The following is a 27570-nucleotide window of genomic DNA, read 5'->3' as shown; positions in this document are numbered from 1 at the left end:
ATATTAGCACACGGATGTCTTTTTCTTCTAAGCAGCTTTGCCTAGCTTTTTTGTTTAAATGCCCACCATTAAATTTTATGACACTATTGATATCTTGTAAGTCTTGTTGTGATCCTTTGCGGTCATCTCCTCTGTCTAAGGCATCCAGAGTCAGTCATAGGCACTGTGATAAATGACGGGGTACATGTTCTGGGAGCCAGGCAGTGATGTAGTGGGCCTGTGGAGGCAGAGTAGAACAGAAATCTACTTTCCTGAGAGAGTGATTTCACAGCTGAGCTCGTCACAGGACTCGGTCATCTCGTGAGTAGGGAAACAGCAGTTTAGGTGGGCAGCCCAGCTCAGAGCCAGGAGAGAAGGGTCTGTCTGTGTTATGGGCCTCAGGGAATTCTCGTCACTTGACTGAAGTTCATGGTGGTGTACTGATGGAACACTGGAAACGGTTCGTCACCTGCACCTTCACAGTGCTGGCTTGTGCTTTATGATCTGTCCACCTGTCCTCCCTGCTGCTCTGTAGTGATGGATGACTTCTGGTTGCTATGCTTCTTTGACAGATACCGACCGTTCCTATTATGATGCCATATTGGAAGCTGCGTTTCGGTTCCTGTCACCTCTGCAGCAGAATTTGTTGAAGTTTTGTCTCTCTCTCCGTTCCTACTCAGCCTCAATTCAAGCCTTCCAGCAGGTAAGAAGACATTGTATGTCCAGAGGACAGCCTTTTGTAGGGGCATGACATGGTGATTCTGTTGATTGTTGAACATTTTTTGGGGGATTAATTTATTTTTAAATAATGAGCAAAACTGATATTTTTAAGTCATTAAAGTCTTTAAATCTTAGATGCTTCTTTCCCTCCCTGGTCCTCCCTGGGGATGGAACACAGGGCCTTGGACAATGTAGGCAAAGTAATAAATCTGACTACTGAGTCACATATCCTCACCAATCACAGATACATACATTTTATTTTACTTTTCTTGCATTAGGGCTGGACTTGGATATAAAACATTTTAGGGAGTAATTTGCATGTATTTTCATGTGAGAAATGAAAAGAAACTTGTCACAAGAAGAAGGACAGGCAGGTACTGTTAGGCAAGACTGTCTGGAAGATGTAATCTTGTTAAGCAGTAAACCTGAATCCAGTCACAACCTCTGGATGTAAAAGCAGAGGTTACAAGAGATGCGTCAGGCAATCTAAGGGAACAGGGTTAGAGAGCCATTATAGTGAAGTGTTCTGATTTATCCTGGGGATAAATGAAAAGGCAAAAGAAAAAGAGGCTGAAAAAAGTCAGTGCACGGATCTTGTTTGGATCTTGAAAGACAGGGACATGAGAGAACCAGATGTGTGTGTGTGTGTATCTATATCTATATCTGTATCTATATCTGTATCCGTATCTATATCTATATCTATCTATATCTGTATCTATCTATATCTATATCTATCTATATCTATATCTATATCTATATCTATATCTATATCTATATCTATATCTATATCTATATCTATATCTATATATATCGACTAGACATTTATGTGGAAGAAATGTGGATTTTAAAACCATCCTGCATTATAAAACAAAAGATATAGAAGGCCACTCAGAACAGACAGATCACGTGGGTAGGTCAGTGTGAAGCGAGAACCTTCATATTGCTTACCCAGGCTAAGACGCGCACTGGCTGCTGCCCTTGAAGTCTTCTGTGTGCTCTGTCAAAGCCACTGTTGTCCCCCAAAAGGAGCCACATGGCCATTTCCTGCCAGAATCACCTCTTATAACTCTGTTTTTATACTGTTTTATGGTCTAAGAACTTACCATGTAGACCAGGCTGGCCTTGAACTCACAGAGATCTGCCTGCATCTGCCTCCTGATGGCTAGGATTAAAGGCATGCACCACTGTTTTTAAGTTGGATAATTTGTTTTCTTGATGTCCAGTTTCTTTTAGTTTTCATATATTCTAGATTCTACTCTCTGTCAGGTTATATACTTGGTAAGGACTTTGCCAGTTCTGTAGGCTGCCACGTTGCTCTCAGTTGAGGCTTTCTCTCTGTTACTACGTGTGAATCAAGATGTGAGCTCACAGCTGATCCTGCCACTACGCCTTTGCTTCACCATCACGGGCTCTCAGCCCAGTTAGACTCTTTTATAAATTGCCTTGGTTGTGGTGTTTTGTCCCAGAAATAAAAAAGTAATTAATTCACTGGCCTTGAACTTGGTTGGTGTGTAGCTGCTGCTGACTTGAACTCTGTGCCTCCTAGTCCTGAGTGCTGGATGGACAGGTGTGTTCCATCACACTTGCACTTCAGAGCCTTTCCAGACTGAGGCTGATGCTACACAGACCTCTACAGTGCTGACTGTTTACTTCCTCCCCCACCCCCCTACCTCAGCACCCAGCATTCTGCTATCTCTGTGACTGTACCCATAGTAGGTGCTGCCCATGAGTGCATTCTTACAATGTTTGTCCTTTCCGTCTGTTTCCTGTAGCATAATTGCTAATGTTCATGCATGTGTAGCAAGTCTTAGGTTTTCGATTTTAGTTTTGGCTGAATACCCCTCCACGTGTGTGTATGTCACACTTTCTTTCTTCTTTCCCTAGCTGGCATTGGGTTGTTCTGCCGTTTATCAGTAGCCCTGCTGTAGAGAGCTGGCACCTGTGTCTGCTCGACTTTCTGCTTTCACTTCCATTGCTTTTGTATGTCAGTGTGGGAGTCGCGGACCTATGGTGATTGTGCTTAACCTTTATTGGCAGTGTTGGGGATTGAACCCAGGACTTAGCCTATGCTAAGGAGTACTCTATGGTTGAACTCCATCCGTAGGCCCTTGTATAAATATTATAACGAACCACAACCTGCTTTGCATAGTGACTGCTCAATTTTTACTTTCCACCCACAGAGTACAAGGTTCTAGTTTCTCTACGTCTTCCTCATTTTTGAATCTCGGACACTAAGGGTGAGATGTGTGGTCACATCTTAGTTCTTCTATTTCTTTCCCTCTTTTCCTTTCTTCTCTGTCTTTTTAAACATAGGTTTGCTTATGCAGCCCAAACCATCCTAGAACGGTAGATGTCGTGCCTCAGCCACCCTGTTGACGGTATAACAGGCCCCTACCACCATGTCTGCTGTCTAATCTTTGCTGTGGATGTCTGCTCTTCTTCTGGTCATACACAAGAAATTGTTGTGAAATGTGATGGGTTTGCATTTTTCCCTTTAGTATATTAAATATAATCCTTCCTTTTCCTCCCTCCCTCCCTCCCTCCCTCCCTTCCCCCTCCCTCCCTGTCTGTCTGTCTGTCTGTCTGTCTCTCTCTCTCTCTCTCTCTCTCTCTCTTTCTTTCTTTCTTTCTTGACAGAACCTAAGTTGTGGTTCATTCTAGGCAAGTGCTCTAGCGCTGGCCTTTATCCCCAGCCTTCTTCATTTTCATTTTGAGACAGAATTTCACTTAGCTGCTCTCCCAGGCTAGCCTTGAACTTGTTATCCTCCTGCCTCAACCACTGAAGAAGCTGGGATTATAGATCTGGCGATAGGTTGCATTAAGAAACAAAATTTTTAAACATGTATGTGTTCATGTTGCAGTGTGCGTGTGTGTGCGGGTGGCTGTGGAGGCCCCAGAAAGTATCATATGCCCCTGAGCAGGACAGGCAGCTGTGAGGCAGCCGCCTGATATGGGTGCTGGGAACCAAACCTGGGTCCTGTGCAAGAGCAGTGAACTCTTGACCAGTGACCCATCTTTCTAAGCCCAAAGATCGCATTTTTTCTCTTTACTCTGGCTGTATATTTATGACTGTAGCAGTGTGCTTTACTGTATAGTAAATATTCGTCTCTTCCAGAGGGCAGGCTCTTTAGATTTCAGTCATTCGAGTTAAAGACGGGCTTCACGCTTCATTTCATAGCCACGCTCAGCTGTCCGGGAGCCACGTGCGGCGGAAGCTGTGAACTTGGGCAGTTGATGCGATGGTTCCTGTGCCTAAAGTAATCTCCCTTAGGTGGAGCTGGTGTGTGCTCCAGATGCCATGCTGCTCCTTTTTATTCTTTTAATCGTTGGCTTAGTACGGGCTTTGAATTGGAGACTTTTTTTTGCTCTTGTATTTTGTGTGTGTGTGTGTGTGTGTGTGTGTGTGTGTGTGTGTGTGTGTGTGTGTGAATCTCTAAAGTAGATATCAGGTGTCTCCCTTAATCATTCTTATCTTCTATATAGAAGTAGAGAGTCTTACTGAACTTGGAGCTAGCAACCCCTAGCTGCCAATAGTCCTGGGAGGTGGGGGTGAGGCCTTACAGCTCTTCCTTTGTCCATGATGAAGTCTGAAGGACCTAATCTTATATAGACCGTGTGTGGACAGCCACAGCCATCATGAGTGTGAAAGGAAAAAAAGGTATCTTTTTCTTCACATTTCCCCATCTTCTGGCTCTTACAGTCTTTCTACCCCTCTACTTCACTGCTCTCTGACCCTTGGAGGAGGTGGTCGTAGCTGTCCCATCAGGGCGGAGTCCTTGACATCACCTATATTTGGCACTAGTGGGTTTCTGTGGAAACTGCTACTCACCACAGTCAGAAGCATCTCCAGTGACGGTGTGGGCATACACTAATCTGTGGGTATAAACATGGATGACTATTTAGAATGTAGTCTGATGCCACACAGTTGTAATCATAGGTTGCCTTCTAGGATTCTCCCCCAAACCCCAATATGCTGTTGACCAGAATTACAGAACCAGACACAAGCTATCTTAGTCTTTGGAGCGGCCTCAGGTCCCATCATTGAGAAAGTGGTTGGTCACTGCTGTGAGATCCATGCCACAGGTAGGCACATCTTGTCCCGCAGGTCATTATTGTAGCAAAAAATTCACATCTGAGTAAGACTGTTGACAGTTTTCTTTCTCAGCAGCTGCACAGCATGTTCTAGCAGTAGGAAGGCTGCTAGCCTGTAGGGAGAAAGGGTCTAATAAGCTCCAGTTTGATTGTTTCTCCTGTGGTCAAAATGTGTGGAACCTTTAGAAATAGAATTTTTTTTTTAATTTTAAATTATGTTTGCATACATGCATGTGTCTGTAGGTATGTGCACATGAGCACAGGTTTACACAGCTGTCAGGTCCTCCTGGAGCTGGAGTTACAGGTGGTTGTGAGCTGTTTGATGTAGGTCTTAGGAATTGAACTCGAGACCTCTGCAAGAGCAGTATGTCCTGAGCATGGGGTCTGGTGGTGCCAAGCTCACTGGCAGTAGCTTATATTGTTTTGAGGGAAGGGCTCTTGGGCTTCTCTGGTCAACAATTCATAAGCAAATAGTCCACACCCAGCACTGGGACATTTGATAATGACCCAAGACTTCTGGTAGAAGCACCATCCATTAACGAAGGGTACCTTCATTCATTCAGACTGTTTAAAAAGAATACCATTTTTAAATAAGCTCGTATGATCGTAGGTTTCCATATGCTTTTTCTGTATTTCCTTAGTTTGGTACCCGCTCTCCTTCCGTCCTCTTTTCCCCCTTTTCTTGCCCACCCTCCTGTTTAGATCTCTCTATCCCCACAGTTTAACCCCACCCCTTCATCTCTGCTTTGTCCTGCTCTCTCCCATCTGGCATTCTCAGCAGTCAGTGTCAAACACAGAACAATTGACATAGAAAATTTTATTACGTATTTATCTGTTATTGATTTAGTGTGTGTGTTTGTGAAGACAGCTTGCAGCAGTCGGTTGACCCCTCTACCATGTGGATCCTGGGGATGGAACTTAGGTGGTTAGTTGATATTTTAAGGGGCTAAAGAGATAGTTTAGTGGTAAAATGCCTTGATATCTGGTATGGTGGCATACACTTGTAAACCCAGGGCTAGGAGGTAGGGGGACAAACAGGGAGATCCCTGAAGGTCATCTATTCATCTTAGCTGAATTGGTGAACTTCAGGTTCAGTGAAGGAACCTGTCTCAAACAATAAACTTGAATTAATCTAGAAAAGATAGTCCATGTTAACTTCTGACCTCAACATATATACATACATACACACACACACACACACACACACACACACACACACACACACACACTCCCTGACATTTTGAGCCAAGGGTATTTTGAAGGTACAATCTGGATTCTTAGATGTGTTTTGATAAGTCTGAGGTAAGATAGAAATGTAACCTTCTCTTGTGGAATTATAACACTAGAACTGACCTGGGGTGGAATGGGAGGAACTGAATAACAATCAGAGCTCTGGCTTGGCCTGCTCTTACCACCTTGGCCCATGTGAGTGTTCAGCAGATGATAGTGTCTGCTTTATTGATAGTGAATTATCATTTAACCACATGTTCATTACAACATACATTTCTGTCTTGTCTTTGAGTAGAATATGTATTTGTCTTCCTGACAGATAGCAGTCGACGAGCCTCCACCAGAAGGATGCAAGTCATTTCTCTCAGTGCATGGAAAGCAGACTTGTGATCTGGGCACTCTTGAGAGCCTTCTGCTGACTGCACCTGACAGGTCGGTGTATTCTTCATTTTAATGGGCTGCATGCCTTGTGCCTTGTTCTGTCACGTGTACTCTGAGTTGAGTTTTGTTTTGTTTGCTTCTTTGTGTGTTTGTTTCAGATATTCTTACTTAGTAGTTCTGCCCTAGAACTAGAACAGACCAGGCTGGGCTCAAAACTCACGAATATTGGCCTGCCTTTCCCTCTGGGGTGCTGGGATAAAAGGCGTATGTCTCTATTGATGCCTGGCTAACTTTTGTCTGTCTGTCTGTTGAGAAAAGGTATTGATTTGTAGTCCAGGCTGGTCTTGAACTCAGTCTTCCTGCCTCAGCCTCCCAAGTGCCAGGTTTGTGAACATGTGGAACATGCCTGGTCCTCAGTTTCTACCTTACTGTCTGTGTATGTATTAGAGAATAGCTACTAGCTAATGTGAGCATCGCCTCATTACTTAACGTAGTCTTATAAAATGGTGCAAATTAGCTTGTTCCCTCATGTTTCAAAATTAGAAGTAATTGATATTCCTGTTTATTGGACAATGATTTCTGAGAGATTTTTATAGGCTTTGATGTTGGCTTATCAAAGAATAATACTGTCTGTACAAAAACCCAGTACCTGAAGTAGCAGAGACTAATGATAACGATCTTTCAGGATATTATTAACAGCAGCAGACAGTATTTAGAAGCTAATTGCAAAGTGATTTGAATAATGGAAGTACATTTTCTTTGTGTGAGGAGGCCGAGGTCTCCTGCAGCAGGCAGTTAGCACAAGTATGCATTTGCTGGCTGGCTGGAGCAGCAGCTCTCTGGACCGGCTCTAAGGCCATGTGATGATGGCTCGCTCTACCAGAAACATTGATGGGAGTTTTGGTTGTGTAAGTCTTGTGTAATGACACTGTCAGACCAGTAACAAATCCTCTGCTCAACACATGGCACTGGTGTCTCTTACTCGAATGACTACAGTAAAGTCACTGTATGTTCAGGCAGCTCAGCGTCGGGTGTGGTGGATATTTGAGAGTGCTGGTATGGTAGGGTAGAGATGCTTTCATAGGTGAAACGTAATTGAGGACGTTGTTGGTCTTTTAAAACTGCGTTGAGTTTGTTAGAGAGACTATGTAGATTTGTGTAGAGTGCTGTCTCCTCTTCTGAGGGTGGAGCTACTTTTAATAGTCTGAAGGCACCAGATCCCATTACAAATGGTTGGGAGCCACCATGTGGTTGCTGGGAATTGAACTCAGGACTTCCGGAAGAACAGTCAGTGCTCTTAGTCACTGAGCTATCTCTCCAGTCCTACCATGCCCACAGTGGGCTAGGCCTCCTTCCATCAATCATTAGTTAAGGAAATAGTCTTCAGACTCATCCACAGGAGAGTGGGATGGGGGCATTTTCTCAGTTGAGGTTCCCTTTTCCGGTTAGCTCTAGTTTCTGTCATGTTGACAAAAAACTGGAGCAGCTTGGTTTCGCTAGATGTCCATCACAATAGAGCAAGAATGCTGGCAGGAACAGGAAGCTGAGTGGTCACGTCTCATTGTCACATCCAGAGCAGAGAGAGTAAGAACTGGGATGTGTTAGGGCTATAAACTCCAGAAGCCTGTCCCCAATGGTGCTCTCCATGTTCCAAAGTTTCATAGCCTCCCTCCAAACCGCGCCACCAGCTGGGGACCGAGTATTCAACAGCAGACTGTGGGGGACATTGTCCATTCAGACCACCACAGTAGGTCATATTTTAAGAACTTTAATGTCTTGATGCCAGTCTTAGGTGTGGTGGTTTTTAATTTTTTGTTTGTATTTTGAGAAGCTTAAAAAAATTAAGGGGTGGTGGTGGCACACTCCTTAAATCTCAGTATTTAGGAGGCAGAGGCCAGCTGATCTCAAGTTCGAGGCCAGCTTGGTCTCCAGAGTGAGTTCTAGAACAGCCAGCGCACACAAAGAAACCCTGTATTGGAAAACAAAAAAACAGAAAACAAAACAAAACAAAACAAATTCATTATAGGAAGATCATGGCAAACATGGCAGAGAGGGAGACTTACTGTAGCTCACAAGTTACTTGTTCAGAATTTTATCAGGCTGGAGAGATGGCTCAGTGGTTAAGAGCACTGTTTGCTATTCCAGAGGTCCTGAGTTCAATTCCCAGCAACCACATGGTGGCTCACAACCATCTATAATCAGGTCTGGTGCTCTCTTCTGGCCTGCAGGTGCATACATGCAGGCAGAAAGCTGAATGATGTATACATAATAAATAAATAAATGTTTAAAAAAAAAAAGAATTTTATCTGCTGCTCCAACTATTTGGCCCCATATTCTGAGATAAAGTAAGAGTCCGCACCGCAGAAAAATATTTACTGCTGTGGGGTTCGGTATGCATCCTGGCTTCTCTTCCTCTCTTTTTAAAGAACTGACAGTATTTAATTTAACTTGGCATTTATATTTAATATTCATGTAATAAACTCTTTTGTGGTCACGAATGAGTAAAGCTCACATGACATGTTCTAAATGCAAACTGTGCAAGCTGTGATGTCCTCACGAAGATAAAGTCTCTGCTGTTTTAAAGTGTTGTCAAGGGTCTCCTGGTTTTTGTTTAAATTTTTTTTAATTGAATGTTTATTTCCAGACCTAAACCTTTATTGTTCAAAGGAGATCACAGATATCCCTCATCAAATCCTGAAAGTCCAGTGGTCATTTTTTATTCTGAGATTGGCCATGAAGAATTTTCTAATATTCACCACCAACTTATATCAAAAAGCAATGAAGGAAAAATTAATTATGTGTTCAGACATTATATATCTGTAAGTATTGACTTATTTTATAATTTCTTGAATATTAATTTGTTTAAAGTGACCTTAGAAGATTCTTTTCCTATTTAAAAATAATTTAATTTGAAATTCTTTTTTTTTGATAAGTTCAATATCTCTCTCTCTCTCTGCACTGTCTTTTTCTGTCTTTTTCACTCTTCTCCCCCCATCTTACTCCCTCTCCCTCTAATTTTTTTTTTTTTTTTTTTTTTTTTTTTTGAGACACAGGGTCTTACCGTGCTGCCCGGTTAGCCTCAAACTCACTATGTAGATCAGATGGATCTCAAAGTCATAGATAGAGATCCACCTGTTTCCCAAAGCAGGGTCAAAGGTGTATATTACCACACATGACATTTTTAAATTAATTAATGTTCTTACTTTCTCTTTTTAAAAGAGTTCATATGCCCAGTGTGTATGCCTGTATGCGTGTGTGTGCGTGCGTGCGTGAGCGAGCGTCACGTGTGTGTGGAGGTCTGAAGTCGATGTAATAGCTGCCTGATTGCTCACCACTCATTTTCCTCCATCCACCGAGGCACTCTCTCAGTTGAGCTGACGGAGCTACGTCCAGCTAGCCCAATTGCTCAGGGGTTTCCTTGTTCCCGCCTTCTGTGGGTCAGAATTACAAGCAAGCAGCCACTGCAGTCTGGTGCTAGGGATCTGAACATTGGTCTCCTGCTTGGTGGCAAGGGCTTTACCTGCTAAGCCTCTTCCTCGGTCTGCATCAGGTTCTTACTTGTACATAGGTGGTCCTTCCTTGCTTGCCTTTCCAAGAAATGTCAAACAGTTATTCTTAAAAAGTGGGGTAATTTTTTGGATTTTAATATTAGCTGCATAGAGTTAAGTATGATGGCTGATGCCTATAATCTCAACACTTGGAAGGCCGAAACAGGAGGATTACTGTGAATTCAAGGCCATCCAAAACTACATACCAAGATCCTATGTCATTTTTTATCAAAAACTAAAAATTGTGTAAACTTTTGTATATTAAACTTTGAGGTAGTCTTCCAACTGTACGTGAACCTTAGGGTATTAAGCGTTGAACCTGAGTCCTAATATATCCTGGTAAGCACTTATCCTACAGAGCTGTATTCGCTAGGGTCTCCCCGAGGGGACCTGTTTTGAAACATGGTCTTGTTGTATTATGTAAGAGGCTTTAGAACTCCTTCAGAAAAACTTTGAACTTGCAGTCTTCCTGCCTCAGCCTCCCTACTAGCTGTTATCACAGATCCAACTCACCAGGCCTAACTAGAACTGATCATTGAAATCTCCGTGTGCATTTGAGCTTTTGTGTTTGTGAGGTGTACATGGGCAGCTGTGTTCTCTTCTGGGGTCTGTCCTCACTGTCCACATTTTCTTTGTGAGATCTTTTTTTCTTTCTTTAAAGTGTCTCGACAGAGAATCTTGACTCTTGATTGAAATGGTGTGCTCTTCACCAGCAGAAAAGCAGCACACTGGGGCAGGAAATGCACTTTGGATTCTAATGCAGTCACGACTGTGTCTGTTCCACTTGCTGTCTTTCACAGGTGGCGTTAAAAGTTTTAAAAGAATGAGGGCAAAAGAAATGGAAAGGGGAGAGAGGTCACCTAAGTTCCAAGAAAGCAGGGCCTTTATGTAAATGTGTTGGGGGTGGGAAGCAAATTAAAACATTTGCCTCAAGTCTCACAGTGCAGTGTCTGACAGAAAAGACTAATCCGTACTCTATCTTACAAGTCCCTCTTCTTACTCCACACATTCTGTCCACACTCATTCGGAAGGTGTTAGCTTTCTCTCTATCCTTTTGAGAGTATGAAACGCTATGGGAAGGGGTCCTTCTTTAGTCATAGCTGACCCAGTAAGTTTGAGTTAGGTCCCTTGTATAAGAAAGTAATTCTTCCATCTCTTTCATTGTCATGGCTTTCCTGAGGGTCCTTTGGCCAGAGACTGACCTGGTTGGAGAGTGCTAGAGAGTGCTTCATGACCAGGAAGGATTTTTTCTCAGCAGGCTTTCATTATTACTTTAACACCCATACCCCAAGAGGTATGATCGAAGGTCAGAGCCCCAGACACTTTTGACCTTTCTAGTCTGCAGGAATGAGGCTGCCAGGGATGCCAAGGGTGGCTTTCAGCTAGGAGAGAAACTAGTTGTTTGCATTGAGGATTTTCCCCCTAAATTATGCAGCCAGTTCTGTCTCCTGTTCTTCTCATCCCTTTGCTCTGAAGAGGTAACTCCAACTGCCATTGAGGGATTGGGACGAAGACCAATCTGGTGTCTTACAGCTGAATTTGGAGTGTCAGATGTCACGGGAACCTCCTCCAGGAACCTGTCTAAAAACCTTAACTCTTAGATATAGAGAGGAAAGGGCTGCTGTCTGGAAAGATGTGAGGGAGGAGATGTTAGCCTAGGCAGGGAGAAGCCAGACATGTCCAAACCAAAGTCCATTAGGAATCTCTTGATGGGCTCATAGGAGTATCCATCTGCTGGGTCCTCATTGTTCTTATCACGGCCTCCATGGCTGACTGGACAACCATGAAACCAAGATCTATTTTCATGCACTTTGAAAGTGGTCGGATAGACTACAAATGGTGCGAAGTCCCTCTCAGATGGCTTCCAGAGAGGGACAGAGAGAAGAGATTTAACTATCCTTTTTTTAAAGTTAAAACAATACTGAGCCTGCCTCTCTTGGATAGGCATTGAAGTGTTTAATTGAGGGCTAGAGAGATGGCTCAGTGGTTAAGAGTACTAGCTGCTCTTCCAGAGGTCCTCAGTTCAGTTCCCAGTAACCACATGATGACTATCTCTAGTGTGATGTGGAGCCCTCTTCTGGCCTGCAGGTGTACATGCAGGCAAACACTGTATACATAATAAATATATCTTTAAAACAAACAAAAAAGAAGGTCTAGTTCTCGGGTCACTTGTGATTGAGGGAAGCTTTGGTTCCTTCTTTGCCAGTTCATCTGTGTGAGCATAAGCCAGAGGCCGGCTTGACCTTGGCTTTGCTTGGAAGCAGTGGTGAAATCCTTTACACTGACTGTCTTTGTAGAGTGTATGCTGGGTAGACTTCACTGGATGGTGTCTCTGGTCTCCCACAGTCCCCTGGGAGTTAGTTGCTAGTTGATCTTGGAGGGCAAGATCTCCCCTTAAGTCTGTCTGGCCACAGTAGTATAGCTTCCAAGTGTGGTTATTAAATATCCAGAGGATTAGCTGTACCTTTTAACTACTTGTTAGTAGTTCAGAAACCAGGTCTGTCCAAATAACTGTTGATGAGACACTCTTCTTAATGTGATTGCTAAACATTGACCTTACTCTTTTCGGTATCTTTTTATTTGGTGGAAGGGGAGGGTTTCTAAAAGGGTGGATTAAAGCAGAATTAATATAAAATTAAACTTATTTCATTGAGTATTTAAATTATGGAAGTTATGTGTCATAGTTTAGTAATGGTAGTTGGTGAGTATGTGCTAAGAGAATAAAAATTCCAAATGAAAATTAGATTGAGTAGAGACAGATATATTTATCAGCCCCCACCCCCCCTTTTTTGTCCTTTTATATTTTTGAGACTAGTTTCAATATAGTCTAGGCTGGTCTAGAACTCCAGATTCATCTGTGTCTGTCCCCCTGCCCCTGTATGTTAGAATTAAAGCTGTGTGCTGCTACATCTGGTCAAAGTCCAGTTTTTAATTGCTCCTTTCCAACTGACATACCCAGATCTCAGATTTTGACCAGGTTCACAGGGATTAATTCCCCCTGTGGAGTAAGCAAGCCTTGTGAGTGCATGTCTGAGAAAGCACGTGATTGCCCCAGAATAGTCATGCTACTTAGTATAGCACCAGTGGGGATGTCTTACCTAGGAGTCAGTGGTGTAGCATGTAGGCTCCAGCGCCAGCTAAGAGCATTGGTGTCCTTTCTTTCCTAGTGGACTTTATAGCACCTTCCAGCATTGTGAGATCTAGCCAGCTGTGAGGAAGCTTACTGGTTAGTTCCAGAACTAATTTCTCTATGTCCCGCAATGTGTCTGGTGTCTTTAGCAATCGGGTCTTACCCCTAGTAGGGGACCAAGAGCAGTGGCAGTCGCTTGTACTGTTGTGGGGATCTCTGAGGCCACCCTCACAAATAACTCACAGAGAGTGTCCCACGTTTGGCACAGGGGTTTTATTTAATATCTTTTGGAGTAGCACTGTCCATCTGTGCAGGGTACCTCTGTTCTAAAGACACAGGATTTTTAATCATGTATTTTTAGTTACTTTACAGAGTAGTAGGTTTCCATGAGGCTTTTCACAAACCTTTAGTTTTGTTTCTACCTTGAAATTCTTATTCCCAGAGTTGTGACAAGATTAAAATATAAAGGAGTCTAGGATTTCCTGTTGCGGTAAATATTAAAAATACCGGTTTCTTTTTATCTCGTGCTATTGCCAGCACCACAGGCCACATGGCATCTGCGCAATACCTTCATCTCAGCAGCGGCTGGTTCTAGCCTGTCCCTGCCTCATGCTGGCCCCCTGGAACTCTTACCTGGGTGGTCACTCCCTGGCGTTAGTTCCAGCACCAGAGCACCATATAGAACTAACATTAATCTATCTCAGCGACTCCACGCTGTTCCCAAGTTCTCTCTGACACAGGTGATCTGTGAGCCATTGCAGGGTGGCTCCTTGCCATGCTGGTCCCTAGAGTTAGTTCTTGCACCAGAGGGCCGTATGGAACTAACCGTAATTTATCTCTGGTTAGTATCTCTCCTGGCAGCTCTCTGCTAGCCTCAAACTCTGCCCACACTCCAACAAGCCCGAAAAATTCAAAACTCTAGAAATTTGTAATTTAACAATGACTTTATCTCAGATTTACTTAAATTTTACACAAAACATCCACACCATAAACTCATAGCCAAATGATAAAGATATAAACCTCCCACCTAGATTAGATAAATTGACCTGTAGAAATCCATCCCTTAAGAAATATACATAACTACCTAGGGCCATTTAAGACTTCCCAGGACTGGGTCGTCCTCCATCTCTATCTTGATTCTTCTCTTTTTCTCTTCTCTGTAAAAACTCCATCCCTATCCCACATTCTACTGTCTAATCATGGGCCTTGACCTAACCTGTGCTAGCCCTCACCTATATATAGACATCAGTCTACAATTTCCCAAAGAGGCAAACAAATTCTAGATTGATTTTGTTCACAAATAAGATGAATGTTTTCATGGTAGACAAGTACTTCTATTACTGTCGACTCCTCACTGTACTCTCTTGAATATATAGGTAATAACTTTATATTTCAATTGTTAAGATAATTTTTAAAAATTTGAGATTATAATAGAATTACATCATTTCCTTTTTCTCCCTCCAGCACCTCCTATACACTCTATCTTACTTCATTCACATTTATCCCATTTTTCTTATGTTGTTAAACACACAAATGCATATAAGCACACACACATATATACACACACACAACCTGCTCAGTCCATATGATGTTACTTGTACATACATATTTCAGGGCTGACCATTTGATATTGACAACCGATTGGTGTGTTCTTCCATGAAGTCTCATCAGTGTGGCTGCCTCTACGTGTCCTGAGCAGGGGTGGCACCAGTAGATGTGCTGCAAGGAGGGGCCTGCTGTGCCTCCTAACGAGCCAGATGGTGATGGTGGAATTCTTGTTCTGTTTGCAGAATCCCAGGAAGGAGCCGGTCCACCTTTCTGGCTATGGTGTAGAATTGGCCATTAAGAGCACGGAGTACAAGGCCAAGGATGATACTCAGGTGAAAGGTGAATTTGTAAAATAAGACCGAGTGTTCTCTTGCCTTCAAGTGTGAGCTAATAGGGAATTGGCTCCCATCTTGGTAAAGAGTGTGAGGACCAGTTCACACCTTGGTTTTGTCACATCTGAGTGGGGACCTTCAGCACATCCTCGAGGCCTGTATTTTGTCCTCTGTAATAAGTGGACAGTGCTAGGTGTTCTTTCTCGAGTGTCTAGGAGGAGAAGGGAAGATAATAGAAGTCTAGAATTTGGGGTGGATATTGTGGTGTGTGCTTAACAGTCTGAGTGCTGAAGCAGGAGGATTCCAGTTCAAGGCTGCCTGGCCTGTCCCCCAGACAGTAGAAACAAGGGGACACAGAACCAAAACAAAGCCCACGAAGTTCAGTGGGGTGTTTTTACACAAGTGATGTATGAGCCGTAGCTGTTGTCCATGTTGTACGTGTCACAAACTAGGCATTGCTGTGTGATTCTAGTATGAACATTTAAATATCCTAGGCCTCATGGATAGCTTCTGTCTTTATTATTTTTCGTCCTAGGAACAGTTTCCTTTGTACTCACATGCATAAATAAATGTACCTTTGAGAAGATCACTTTGACTGTCTCTTGTACTGCGCAGTTCTGAGTTCAGAGTCTTGTGTGTATTATGTAGTCCTCTGCTCTCCACCACTGAGCTGCACCCACAGTGTTTAATGTTTTTGTTGTTTGTTTGCTTTTCATTAAGTTATCTAGGCACATTAAACTATTCAGGCAAGTCTTGAACTTGATTCTCCTGCCTCAGCCTTCCGAATAGCTGGAATTATGGTGTCTGCCATTTTATTCTCTAAGCTTTTTTAAACATGAAATGAGGGATTTGAGTAGTGAAGCCAGTGGAAAATGGCGTGCTGTTCTTTCAGTGATGTTTAGGGTTTTCTAACTGTAAATTCTTCAGAATTTAACTGTGAAAAGATATTTATAATATTTAAATCTATTAATTTTGAAATTTTTAATGTAAAATATTCTAAGGCTTGAGAGAAAATATATTCTTATTTTGTCCAGGCACACAAGAAATATTAAAACATCATCGGTTTAAAAGCCTACATTTGAATGTTAATTGAAGCATTTGATATTTCTTTTTAACATTCGCCTGTGATGTTCCTTTGTACTTCTGTTCTGAGCTACTAGACACAGCTTTACTGTGTCTTTATAGGGACCGAGGTAAACACCACAGTCATTGGGGAGAACGATCCTATTGATGAAGTTCAGGGGTTCCTCTTTGGAAAATTAAGGTATGTTAATCATGACTAGGGGACGCCTCCCCTAGCTCCTTGCGTCTTCCTTGTCAGAGTTGCGGCTCTACTGCACTTTATATACATAATCCACAGTGAGAACCCATCTCGTTTGAAGTTAGGTCAGCCATTTCTAGTTATTCGGAAGCACCCTGCTATTGGATGGCACTGTAGTTACCTGCCCGTGGCTGAAGGGGCTTTCTTTCCTCTCAGTTGATAACAAAGTTACAGATCCTTGTTTTGAGTAACAGAAGAGAGCACATTGTTTTTTTGTCTGCACGGTTGGAAGTAGTGTGGATTTTAAATCAGAGTGACTAGGGCTATTTTCTTATGCTGAGCACAACCTGAAAAAATAAGCAGAAGCTTATAGTAGACTTAAAAACATGCAACAGAGGTAATGTTCCATCAGCCAAAGGGGAATTTTTTTCTGTAATATTTATTTGTTTGCTTGTTTGTTTAGGTTTTTTTGGGACAGGGTTTCTCTGTGTAGCCCCGGCTGTCCTGAAACTTGCTTTGTAGACCAGGCTGGCCTTTTTTTTTTTTTTTTTTTCTTATTTTCTTTTTTTCGGAGCTGGGGATTGAACCCAGGGCCTTGAGCTTGCTAGGCAAGCGCTCTACCACTGAGCTAAATCCCCAACCCCCCCCCCCCCCTTTTTAAATATATTTAATATATATAATATATATATATATACACACAGTGTCGCTGTCTTCAGACACACCAGAAGAGGGCATCAGATCCTATTATGGATGGTTGTGAGCCACCATGTGGTTGCTGGGATTTGAACTCAGGACAGTCAGAGCTCTTAATCCAGCCCCAGATGAAGACTGTTTTTGTTTTTTTAAAATCATATATGTATACATCACACAGCTTTCTGCCTGCATGTATGCCTTCAGGCCAGCAGAGGGCACCAGATCTCATTATAGAAGGCTGTGAGCCACCATGTGGTTGCTGGGAATTGAACTCAGGACCTCTAGAAGAGCAGACTGTGCTCTTAACCTCTGAGCCATCTCTCCAGCCCCCAGGCTGGCCTTAAACTCACACAGATCTGCCTGCCTTTGTCTCCTGAGTTCTGGGATTAAAGGCTGCAACACCATGCGTGGCCTATGTTATTGGTATTTTTTAGCAGGGTCTCCCTTTGTAGTCCTGGTTGTTCTGGAATTTTCTGTGTAGACCAGGTATCTCAGTCATGCAGAGATCTGACTGCTGCTGCTTCCTGGATGCAGGTCAATGATAAGGGGAGGTCATACCTGGCAGAAAAATTTTTTTAATTAATTAATTTTTTTTTTTATTTATTCACTTTATATCCCATTCACTGCCCTCTCCTGGTAACCCTCTCCCACGACCCTTCCCCCACCCTCCCTCCCTTCTCCTCTGAGTGGGTAGGGCTCCCCTGGATGTCCCTGACCCTGGCACTTCAAGTCTCTGCCAGGCTAGGCCCTACCTCTCCCACTGACCAGACAAGGCAGCCCAGCTAGAAGAACATAGCCCACAGACAGGCAACAGCTTTTGGGGTAGCTTCCGCTCCAGTTGTTTGGGACCCACATGAAGACCAAGCCACACATCTGTTACATATGTGTGGGGAGGCCTAGATCCAGCCTTTGTTATGTTTTTGGTTGGTGATTTAGAGTCTGAGAGCCCCAAGAGTCCAAGTTAGTTGACTCTGTTGATCTTCTTGTCGATTTCCTATCCCCCTAGGGGCTGCAGTCCTGAGAAGACGGTTTTAATGATTGAATTTGGTTCATAATTACACAGATCATTTTGTGAAAACATCATAATTTATAGCAGAAAATTACTCCTAACTGTGGTGACTTGGTACATTTTTTACAGTCTCAAATTCTGCTGTGTGGGAATTTTAGCTAAAAATTTGCAGTGTGTTGCCTTTTTAAAAAAATAAAAACAGGGGTTGGGGATTTAGCTCAGTGGTAGAGCGCTTGCCTAGGAAGCGCAAGGCCCTGGGTTCGGTCCCCAGCTCCGAAAAAAAGAAAAAGGAAAAAAAATAAAAACAACAAACAATAAATAACATGCTAGGCTTACTCTCATGCTCTTCAGCTTTGTGACACTTGGCAGAAAGAAACAGTGCAAGCACAGTGTACGCAGGTTTCCAGTTGTGGCTGCAGTGTCTTCCCTTCCGGTTGTGTACTGTTGGGTTGGCTCGCTGCCGTGCACACTTGCCTGTCATCTGGCTATAGTCAGGTGCCACCTTTATTGGATGAAGACTTTCAGAGCCACCTTTATTACTCTTTCTATGCTTTTTAGTTGCATTTATTTGTTTTGTGTGTGTTGTGGGGACAGTGCGTGAGTCCACGGCAGGCACATGGACCTGGCTCTCTCTCCTGCACCTGAGTCCTGGCGATCCGACTCAGGCTGTCAGGCTTGGTGGCCAGTCTTCCCTGCTGAGCCCTTTTGTCCGTTGGCTAATGCTGTGGTTTTATGTGCCCATAGCACAACAGCTTCATGGAGAATACACAACGTTAGCATGTGTCTAGAGGACAACGGTTGTGCTTTAAAATCCTTTGCCTGTACTGAGGGAAGTTCCCTAGGTGTGGGAGGGGGGCATTATGAAGATTAAATGGGAGTCCTTCACTAAGGGTACTATGAGAGAAAACAGTGAAAAGAACCGATTCTATTCTGTTTCTGTCAGAGAACTGTACCCCAGCTTGGAAGGACAGTTGAAAGAGTTCCGGAAGCATCTCGTGGAGAGCACCAATGAAATGGCCCCCTTGAAAGTCTGGCAGCTGCAAGGTAATGGAGGCTCAGCTCACGGAGTTGTGGTGCTGTATCTGTGGTGATAAATGAATGCAGAACTTGGGCTGGGGATATAGCTCAGTTGTTAGAGTGCTTGCCTAGCATGCACAGAGCCCGGGATTTGACTCCCAGCACCACACTGACCAGGATTTGAACTGGATGCCTGTAATCCCGCACGGTGACTAAGGCACAATTAGTGTTGTGAGTTCTAGGCCAACTTGAGCTCTAAGTGAAACCTTGTCTTGGGGCAGGGGTAGAGGGGTTGCAGAGTTTGAATGAAATCTACATTCTGAGAATACCACATCTAGATATTGGTTACACACACACACACACACACACACACACACACACACACAACTTTAAAATTGAAATATATTTTACACCACTTCCCCCATTTCTCTCCTGCAACTCTCAACCTCTTCCATGCCCCTTCTCCCTTTGTTCCCTCTCAGATTCATGGCCTCTTTTTTCTTGAATTATTCATACGTGCGCGCGCGCACACACACACACACACACACACACACACACACACACAAGTGCATAAATAGATAATGTGCTGTGTTTGTGTAGCGTTGCTTGTGTATGTAAGCTTCAGGGCTAACCACTTGGTTTTGGATAACCAACTGGGGGCTCATCCCCTGGTAAGCCCAATTCTTCCTTTTTTACATGTTTGTTGTTGGTGTATAGAAGAAAATCTATCAAGTTTTCTAAGTTGAGTTTGTATCCCGCCACTTTGCTGAAATTGTTGACCGGTTTTTGTTTTTAAGTTTTCCAGTGGACTTTGGGATCATGTCATCTGCAAATAGGGACAGTTTGGCCCCTTTTCCTATCTTTGTCCCTTCCAATTTCTTACCCTTAACCTTATTGCTCCAGCTGGTGTTTCGAGCCTTTAATTGAGAAGGTGTGGAGATAAAGGACAACCCTGTTCCTTTCCTAGTGTTGATGTGATTTAACTTTTTCTTCATTTAGAATAATATTGGCTGTGTGTTTGCACATATAGCCTTCATTGTGGTGAGGTATGGTCCCTCTAGGGTTAGTTTCTAGACTTCATGAAGCCATGTTGGATTTTTTTCTAAATATATTGAGATGGTCATATGACTTTTTGTTTATTCGTTTTGAGACAAGGTTTCATCATGTTGTCCTGGCTGGCTTGGAACTCACTATGTAGACCTCGAACTCAGATCCTGCCTGCCTCTGCTTTCTGAGTGCGGGGATTAAAGGTGTGTGCCACCACGCATGCCTGGCTAGCCATGGTTATATGACTTACTACATTTATCTACTTGTATGTGTTGAACTACCCCTGTAACTTGGGGACAAAGTTCACTTTGTCATGGTGGATAATCTTGCTGACTGCCTTTGTGGAATTGCAAGAGTCTTAGTGAGGACTTAGGGATATATTTTCTTCATGGTGATTGGCATGGAGGGCTCTTTTTTGTTGTATTTTTACTTTGATATTGAAGTTTGGACATTCTCCTTCTGTTTGTATAATTTTAAATAAGCTTAGGAAATACTGGCTTAGAGCTTCTTTGAAGTCTGGTAGAGTTCTGTGGGACTCCATCTGGGCCCGAATTCTTTTTCATTGAAAGACTTTAATTACTGCATAAAATCTTCTTACCTGTTACAGGTGTTGATCTTTTCTTGGTTTAACTTTGGTGGTTTTCATGGATCTAAAAATCTGCCCATTTCTTTTACATTTTCCAACTTAGTGGAATTTGGGTTTTTAAAGAATTCCCTCTCATGTGGCCCTGAATTTCTTCTGTTGTAATGTTTCGCTGTTCATTTTTGATTCTGTTAATTTTGGCTATCTCATTCTTTCTTTTGGTTAAGTGGGCCAAGGGTCTGTCAGCCTTGTTCAATTTCTCCAAGAATCAGCTTTTAATATTTGCTTCTTTGTATTGTTTTCTTCATTTCTATTTTATTACATTCTGCTCTGAATTTTACTATTTTTTGCCATCTTCTGGACTTGGGTTTTGTTTGTTCTTGTTTTTCTCAATTCTTGGGTTGTGCCATTAAGCCATTCATCTGTACTCTTTCTAATTTTGTAAGGTAAGCACCTATAGACTTTTGTTGTGCTGTCTTTTCATTTTTATTTAGTTTAGGAACTTCTTGATTTCTTCTTTGATTCATTCATCATTCATTAATGCGTTTTGTAATCTCCATGAGTTTGTGTACTCACTAGAGATTTGTTGGCTGTTGATTTTAAGTTTCGTTGTTTCTATTTTTCTGAATTTGTTAAGATTTGTTTTGTGTCCTAGGATGTGGTCTGTTTTTGCCAGGCTCCCATGGGCTCAGAGTAGAATGTATATTCTCTGGTGTTTATGTGGAATCTGTTAAGATCATTTGATGTATGACATTACTTAATTCTCACGCTTCTCTGCTGAGTTTTTTCTGTTGGAGAGAGTGTGGTATTAAAATTGCCTACTCTTATTAGGGTGATGTTACTCTTTGTCTTTAATTTGACTAGTAGGCTTTTTTATGAAATTGGGTGCACTAGAATTTGATGCTTAGTTATGATGTCCTCTTGGTTAATTACTCCCTTGAGTAGGGTGAAATACCCTCCTGCCTTCGCTTAGTCTAGACTGGAGTCTAGGAGAGCCACGGCTGCTTGCTTCTCCTCCTCACCCTCTCTTGTTGACAAGGTGCTTTCCTTTAAAGCTGAGGTGAGCTTCCTGTACACAGCACATTTGTGGGTTTTGTTTCTTCATCCATTCAGCCAGTCTGTGTGTTTTGATTGGGGAATTGAGACCGTTAATATTTACAGTTATTATTGAACAGTGTGTGTTGATTGCAGTCTTTTTTCCTTTAAAGTTTATGTTCTTTTTTTTTTTTTCTTCTTTTTTTTTTTTTTTTTTTTTTTTTTTCCCGGGGCTGGGGACCGAACCCAGGGCCTTGCGCTCGCTAGGCAAGCGCTCTACCGCTGAGCTAAATCCCCAACCCCAAAGTTTATGTTCTTAGTTGTACTTTTTGTTTTGTTAATTATGACATTGATCTTTCTACAGACCTCAGATATCTTTATTCATCCCTCCAGTCTGACATTACTGCTGGTGGTATTAACTTTAGGGTTGGTTTGCAAAAAGGAATTCTTTTAGTCTTTTAATGCCACAGTTTTTTTCTCTCCCTCTACCATGGCAAATCTTTTGGTGGACACAGTAGTCTAGCTTAGCACCCATGGCTTCTTAGAGCTTAGTGTGCATCACTCCAGTGTATTCTGGCTTTCAAAGTTTCTACTGAGAAATGAGCTGTCAGTCTTTCTGGTGGGCTTTCCTTTATATTTGACTTGCATGTTTTCTCTTGTAGCTTTCATACTATGGGAGTGTTTTCTGGTCTTGTCTTTTTGGTGTCCTATGTACTTCTTGTATCCATGTCTATTTCTTTCCTTAGTTTGGGGAAGTTTTCTTCTGTGATCTTGCTGAAGATCATCTAGTCTATGCCATTGACCTAAGATTCTTCTCCGTCATCTATGCCTATAATTTGAAGATTCAAGTACCTCAGACTTCAAAGACAGAATGGTTAAGAGAAGAAAGGAAATCCCCTGTAAGCACATAATTAGCTTCAGGGATACATGCACAGCTTTTTGGGATCAGATACATAATCTTGTAATACGAGAAATAGGTATCTTGTTTATGTTCCTTTATGTATACATTTAAAAAATCTTAAGTGGCAGTTTTTAATTCTAGGTTTATACTTTTTTTTTAGTAGTGCTGACGGTTAGATCTAGGCCTCACATTGGGTATGCACTCTGACACTGAGCTATAACCACGGTCTTGCATACATTTTTTTTTTTTTTCTTTTTTTTCGGAGCCGGGGACTGAATCCAGGGCTTTCCGCTTGCTAGGCAAGCGCTCTACCACTGAGCTAAATCCCCAACCCCGCATACATTTTTACAATTTACTATCACTGCTTAGGTAGGCTGGTGTGCCATAGTGCCTATGTGGTGGTTAGAGCACAGCTCTGTAGAGTTTAGTTTGTCCATGCGGCTTGCACTGTAGGCATCAAGTGCATCTACTCCCTGAGCCTTCTAGCTGGTCTTCTGTATGCATTTGTACACAGTTCTTAAACTGTGGAACCAGGAATGATAAAGCCACGTAAGGGTAGAATATATGTGCACTTTTCTGTTCTAAAGAATATTCCAAACTATTCTCAAGATGTTTTCCCTTAGGTCACTGACTATATTTTAATGCTATATTTATAATATATTGTAAATCCAGATGACGACAGGATTTGGCTCAAGTTTGCTTTTGCTAAATGTGTTAGCTAGCCCACGGCCCTAGGATTTTATGGATGTAGATCATGAATAACTTGGTAAAAACTCCAGGGTCCATGAAGTGAATGAGGTCTGAACTAGGCCCAGGGCACTGTCTGCAAGAGTTGCATTCTACGGCATCTTCACCCTCAAGGGATTGTGGGTAGTATTGGGACTTGGTCTACCATCAGTGTCATAGATTCCTATGTTCTAACATCACACTTGCTGTTGTGCAGACCTCAGTTTCCAGACTGCTGCCCGCATCTTGGCTGCTCCTGTGGAGTTAGCTCTGGTGGTGATGAAGGACATTAGTCAGAACTTTCCTACCAAAGCCAGGTAAGGTGTGCCAAGGTTTTGCTTCATGGCTCCTTAATATTGTTTCCAGTTATCTTCATGTTTGCATAGAACATGACAGAGCTAAAACGCTTGGAATGGAACCTATTAGTAAGTACTGCTGTGATTAGTTCTTTTCCCAACATGACAACTGGTGGGTGTGTGGTTGAAGAGTGGGATTTAGATGCTCATCGCTCTGCCCCACTTAGGCCACATCAGCTAATCCACAGTCTGGCCCACAGTGCCACTTTGAATCCTGATGAAGAGGGCCTTTGTCTAGGGCTCAGTGACAGAACACTTGCCTCATGGGCATACGGCCTGGGCTTAATCCTCAGTACTGATGAAAAGAGGAGAAGGGGATTCAGGACGCTAACTTAGAAACAGCCTTATGGAGACTGACTCGTTTATCGTAACAGAATGAATTCTGCATTGCTACCTATTCCGTAATGTTTCTCTGTCCTGTGAATGCTAGGCAAAATTGTCTAAAAGCCAAAGTCTTGGAAACTTACAGATGTATGTCTCAAATATCTAAAGTTTAAATTATGGATGGAGAGTTTTGTAAGAAGCTTCTTCCTCACCGTGCAGTGCCTACGTAAGATTTCTTAATGCATCGTGCTTCTAGAAGATACACACAGACAAGGTCCAATCCCCACCAGAGGCCTTAATAGGACCAGCAGTCGGCCTTAGTGCATTTCTGCTGGCTAGTGCTGTCTGAGTAGCGAATGTTACATCAGGAGTAGGGCCACACAGTCAGTAAGGAATTGGAAGCAACTGGACTTGTCACGTAGTGTCACCATGCAGCTTTCCACATCTGAGGGGTGAATGCATTTGCCAGCTCTACAGCCATGAGGTTTACTTAGTTCTTATTTTTGTAACTTATCGAATCACGTTTCATATCTAAAAATAGGGAAATTGAAGACCTTTATATGAAACGCTAAGCACTGATTGTATTTTTGTTTTTTTAGAGCAATAACAAAAACAGCTGTGAGCGCACAGCTTAGAGCGGAAGTGGAAGAGAACCAGAAGGTATTACTAACTGGTAGAAAATACTCAGAATTCTCAACCGTCTCTCCTGTGTTGTATCTTTAAAAAAAGGAAGAAATTTAAATTAAATTAGTGGCATTTAATAGTATTCCTCTTAGTAATACTGTTATTATATAGTGTTTTTTATCAAATTTGTAGCATTTTGTTTAAGGAGAGGGTGTTTGGGGGTTCAGTCAACATGGAGTGTGGGCCTCTTGAGCAGTTTTCTTTTAAGCCTTTTCATTCCTGCCTGACACACTCCACTCGGGAGCTGGGCTTGGGGGAGCTGGGCTCTTGTCCTCTCTTCCCACCAGCCCCACACGCAGCGCCCGGAGACTGCCGGACACTCACTACTCACTCCACACCTACTTATCCCTCTTGCTCCGGAATCCGTTGGCCTTTCTCTGTCTCTTCTCTTTGCCATACGGATTGATAAAGAAAAGGCAGATCTGTCTCCTTCCAGGCATGTCTTTAGAGTTGTGGGGGTAAGAGGAACCCCCATGTTCCGTTAACCTCCTCATTCATTCATTCATTCTTGGTTTTTCAAAGCAGGGCTTCTGTGTTCTGTCTTGGAACTCTGTAGATCAGATTGGTTCCGAGACTGACTTCCCTTTGCCTCCCAGCTGCTGAGATTAAAGGCGTGTGTTGCTACACCTGGCTTCAATTAGCCATTTTTTACTCCCAGATTTCATTATGTGTAGGATGTTAGTTAATTAAATAGATTTGAGAAAGAAAGAGACCAAATCTTTTCACACATTTATTAAATTAAAATCATCCCCACTTGTGGTGGTAATTACACCTGTAATCTCTGAGTATAGGAGTAGAGGCAGGAGAACCAAACTTCAAGGCCATTCTTGGCTATGTAGTGAGTTTGAAGCCAGCTTGGGGTACATGAGGCTCTGTTTCAAAAATTAAATAAAAACACTCAACTTAGTAATTGTATGTATTTTTAATTTTCAGAATAGCGATATTAAATATTCCTTTGATTTTATGATCCCTTGTTTATTGCTCTAAAAGCAGTGGGATCTGGGAGAATGAAGCCTAAAAATGAAGTGGACTAAAGTTTCATGCTCTAGCCAGTTTTATTCAGAGTGTCAGACAATTTGTACTCTCAGGATTAAGAATAGTCACAAAGTGTCCAAATCATAAAGGCAGCCACATGTGGCCAAACCATGTTTCCCCGAGAGGCCTGTAAACAAGTAACAGTAGGCACCTGTGATGAATGACGTAAATCACTCTTAGCCACCACACCTGGGAGGAGCCATGAACTCACCTGTGTTAGATCTCACTCTACATAGGAGCTACATTGGGTTACGTGCACAAACTTAGAGTTAGTCTTTCTTCCCGTCTCAGGGGCCCAAGAGAGGAGAAAATTTGAATTCTTTTCTATTTTATTTTATTTTAAGTGTGTGTGTGTGTGTGTGTGTGTTTGCATATGTGTGCGTGCGCGTATGAGTATATCATATATCATGGTATCATGGCTCACTGTCGAGGCCATTCTTGTCTTCTCCCTTATGGAGGCAGGCTGTCTTGTTTCTGATGCTGTGTATGCTCCAGCCTGTTTGCGCCTTGGGCTTCCTGGCTGTGCTGTAGGTTGCTTGGGTTTATAGATGTACACTGCCACATTTGGCGTCTCACATGCATTCTGTGGAACGACTTGAGCCGGCTTGAGGGCTAGTCCTCTGCCTGCCATCCCTTTCCCTGGGCTGGAATTCTAGTCCCCAGCTGCTTCAGCTCTCCGTCCTTTCTTGGGTTTTGCGTTGTTGGGCTGTTTTTAAGCAAATTTTGTTGTTTTTCATATTAAGCCTCGTATGTTTTAAGTTATAATTACATCGTTTCCTTCTTTGCTTCCCTCCCTCCCACCTCCCCCTAATTTGTTCTTTCAGATTTATAGTCTCTTTGGTCATTGCTGCATATGTAGATGTGTGTTTTCCACAGTTTTGCGTTGCTCTCATCTTGTTTTCTGATTGATGCTGCCATGTCTGTGAAGCATGAGACACAGCTCCTCACTGTTTGGTTTTCCCGCACAGTGCTGGGACTTAAAAGTATACTTTTTCCTAGTCCTCTGACTGCACTGTCCAGTGTACTGCACACTGCGCTGTCCAGTGTACTGCACACTGCGCTGTTTAGTGTACTGCCCTCTGTGCTGTCCAGTGTACTGCACACTGCGCTGTCTATTGTACTGCACACTGCGCTGTTTAGTTTACTGCACACTGTGCTGTCCAGTGTACTGCACACTGCACTGTTTAGTGTACTGCACACTGCGCTGTCCAGTGTACTGCACACTGCACTGTTTAGTGTACTGCACACTGCGCTGTCTAGTTTACTGCACACTGTGCTGTCCAGTGCACTGCGCACTGCGCTGTCTATTGTACTGCACATTGTACTGTGGTGTGTATATACAATCAACAGCAGTATCAGAATGGAGTCACATCAGCGTTTCTGGCAGGGATCAGGTAGCATAGTTACAGTGCATTGGACAGCCTCTGGAGCACACTCAGTAAATGCTCTTGACCAGGCCTTGCTGGCATAGGCAGCTGTGGGTATTGGCTTCAGCACAATAATCCAGAATTCCTTGGTTTCTTTGGTTTGAAGGCTTAAGCAGGGCATGGTATTTAGAAACCCTTCTTCCAGTCCTCTACTTCATCAAGGGGACCTTGTGTTGCTTGCCAGCTCAGCCTTGATTGGCATCACAGTCGGGGAAGGCAACAGAAACATAAAAAGGCAGAGCTTATGCACTTTAATCTGGCACTTGCAGACACAGGTAGGGGAAATTCCAGAGCCCATGTGCCTTGACAGATAGAAGTGAGAATCCTCCTGAGACACTGATTATAGATAGCTTCTGCCTTCCTTTTAAGGCCCTTTATAAAGGACTTTCATTGTTACTAAGACAGTGAACAAACATATACATTCCATTGGAGTCCCGCATAAGGCCTAACTGTAAGCTTTAGTTTGTTGTAATCCAGAGAATTACTGGAAAAGAAACCCCAAAGAATAAATA

General features: G+C 42.7%; 1 protein-coding gene across 2 annotated transcripts in view; it reads left to right on the top strand.

The window, feature by feature from the left end:
- The window catches only part of Uggt1 (UDP-glucose glycoprotein glucosyltransferase 1), a 113328-nt gene that overhangs the window by 16151 nt on the left and 69607 nt on the right, over positions 1–27570 (top strand). For both annotated transcript variants that reach the window (XM_006244735.5, NM_133596.2), the window contains exons 4-11: positions 552–682; positions 6341–6453; positions 9047–9221; positions 14871–14967; positions 16146–16224; positions 18867–18967; positions 23450–23549; positions 24512–24572. In XM_006244735.5, the coding sequence (XP_006244797.1) occupies positions 552–682; positions 6341–6453; positions 9047–9221; positions 14871–14967; positions 16146–16224; positions 18867–18967; positions 23450–23549; positions 24512–24572 (857 nt within the window). The remainder of the gene's footprint in view (positions 1–551; positions 683–6340; positions 6454–9046; positions 9222–14870; positions 14968–16145; positions 16225–18866; positions 18968–23449; positions 23550–24511; positions 24573–27570) is intronic.

The sequence above is a fragment of the Rattus norvegicus genome, chromosome 9, assembly GCF_036323735.1.
Source record: "Rattus norvegicus strain BN/NHsdMcwi chromosome 9, GRCr8, whole genome shotgun sequence".
Classification (NCBI taxonomy): domain Eukaryota; kingdom Metazoa; phylum Chordata; class Mammalia; order Rodentia; family Muridae; genus Rattus; species Rattus norvegicus.
The sequence above is the reverse complement of the archived record's forward strand: the minus strand, read 5'-3'. Positions and strand labels throughout refer to the sequence as shown.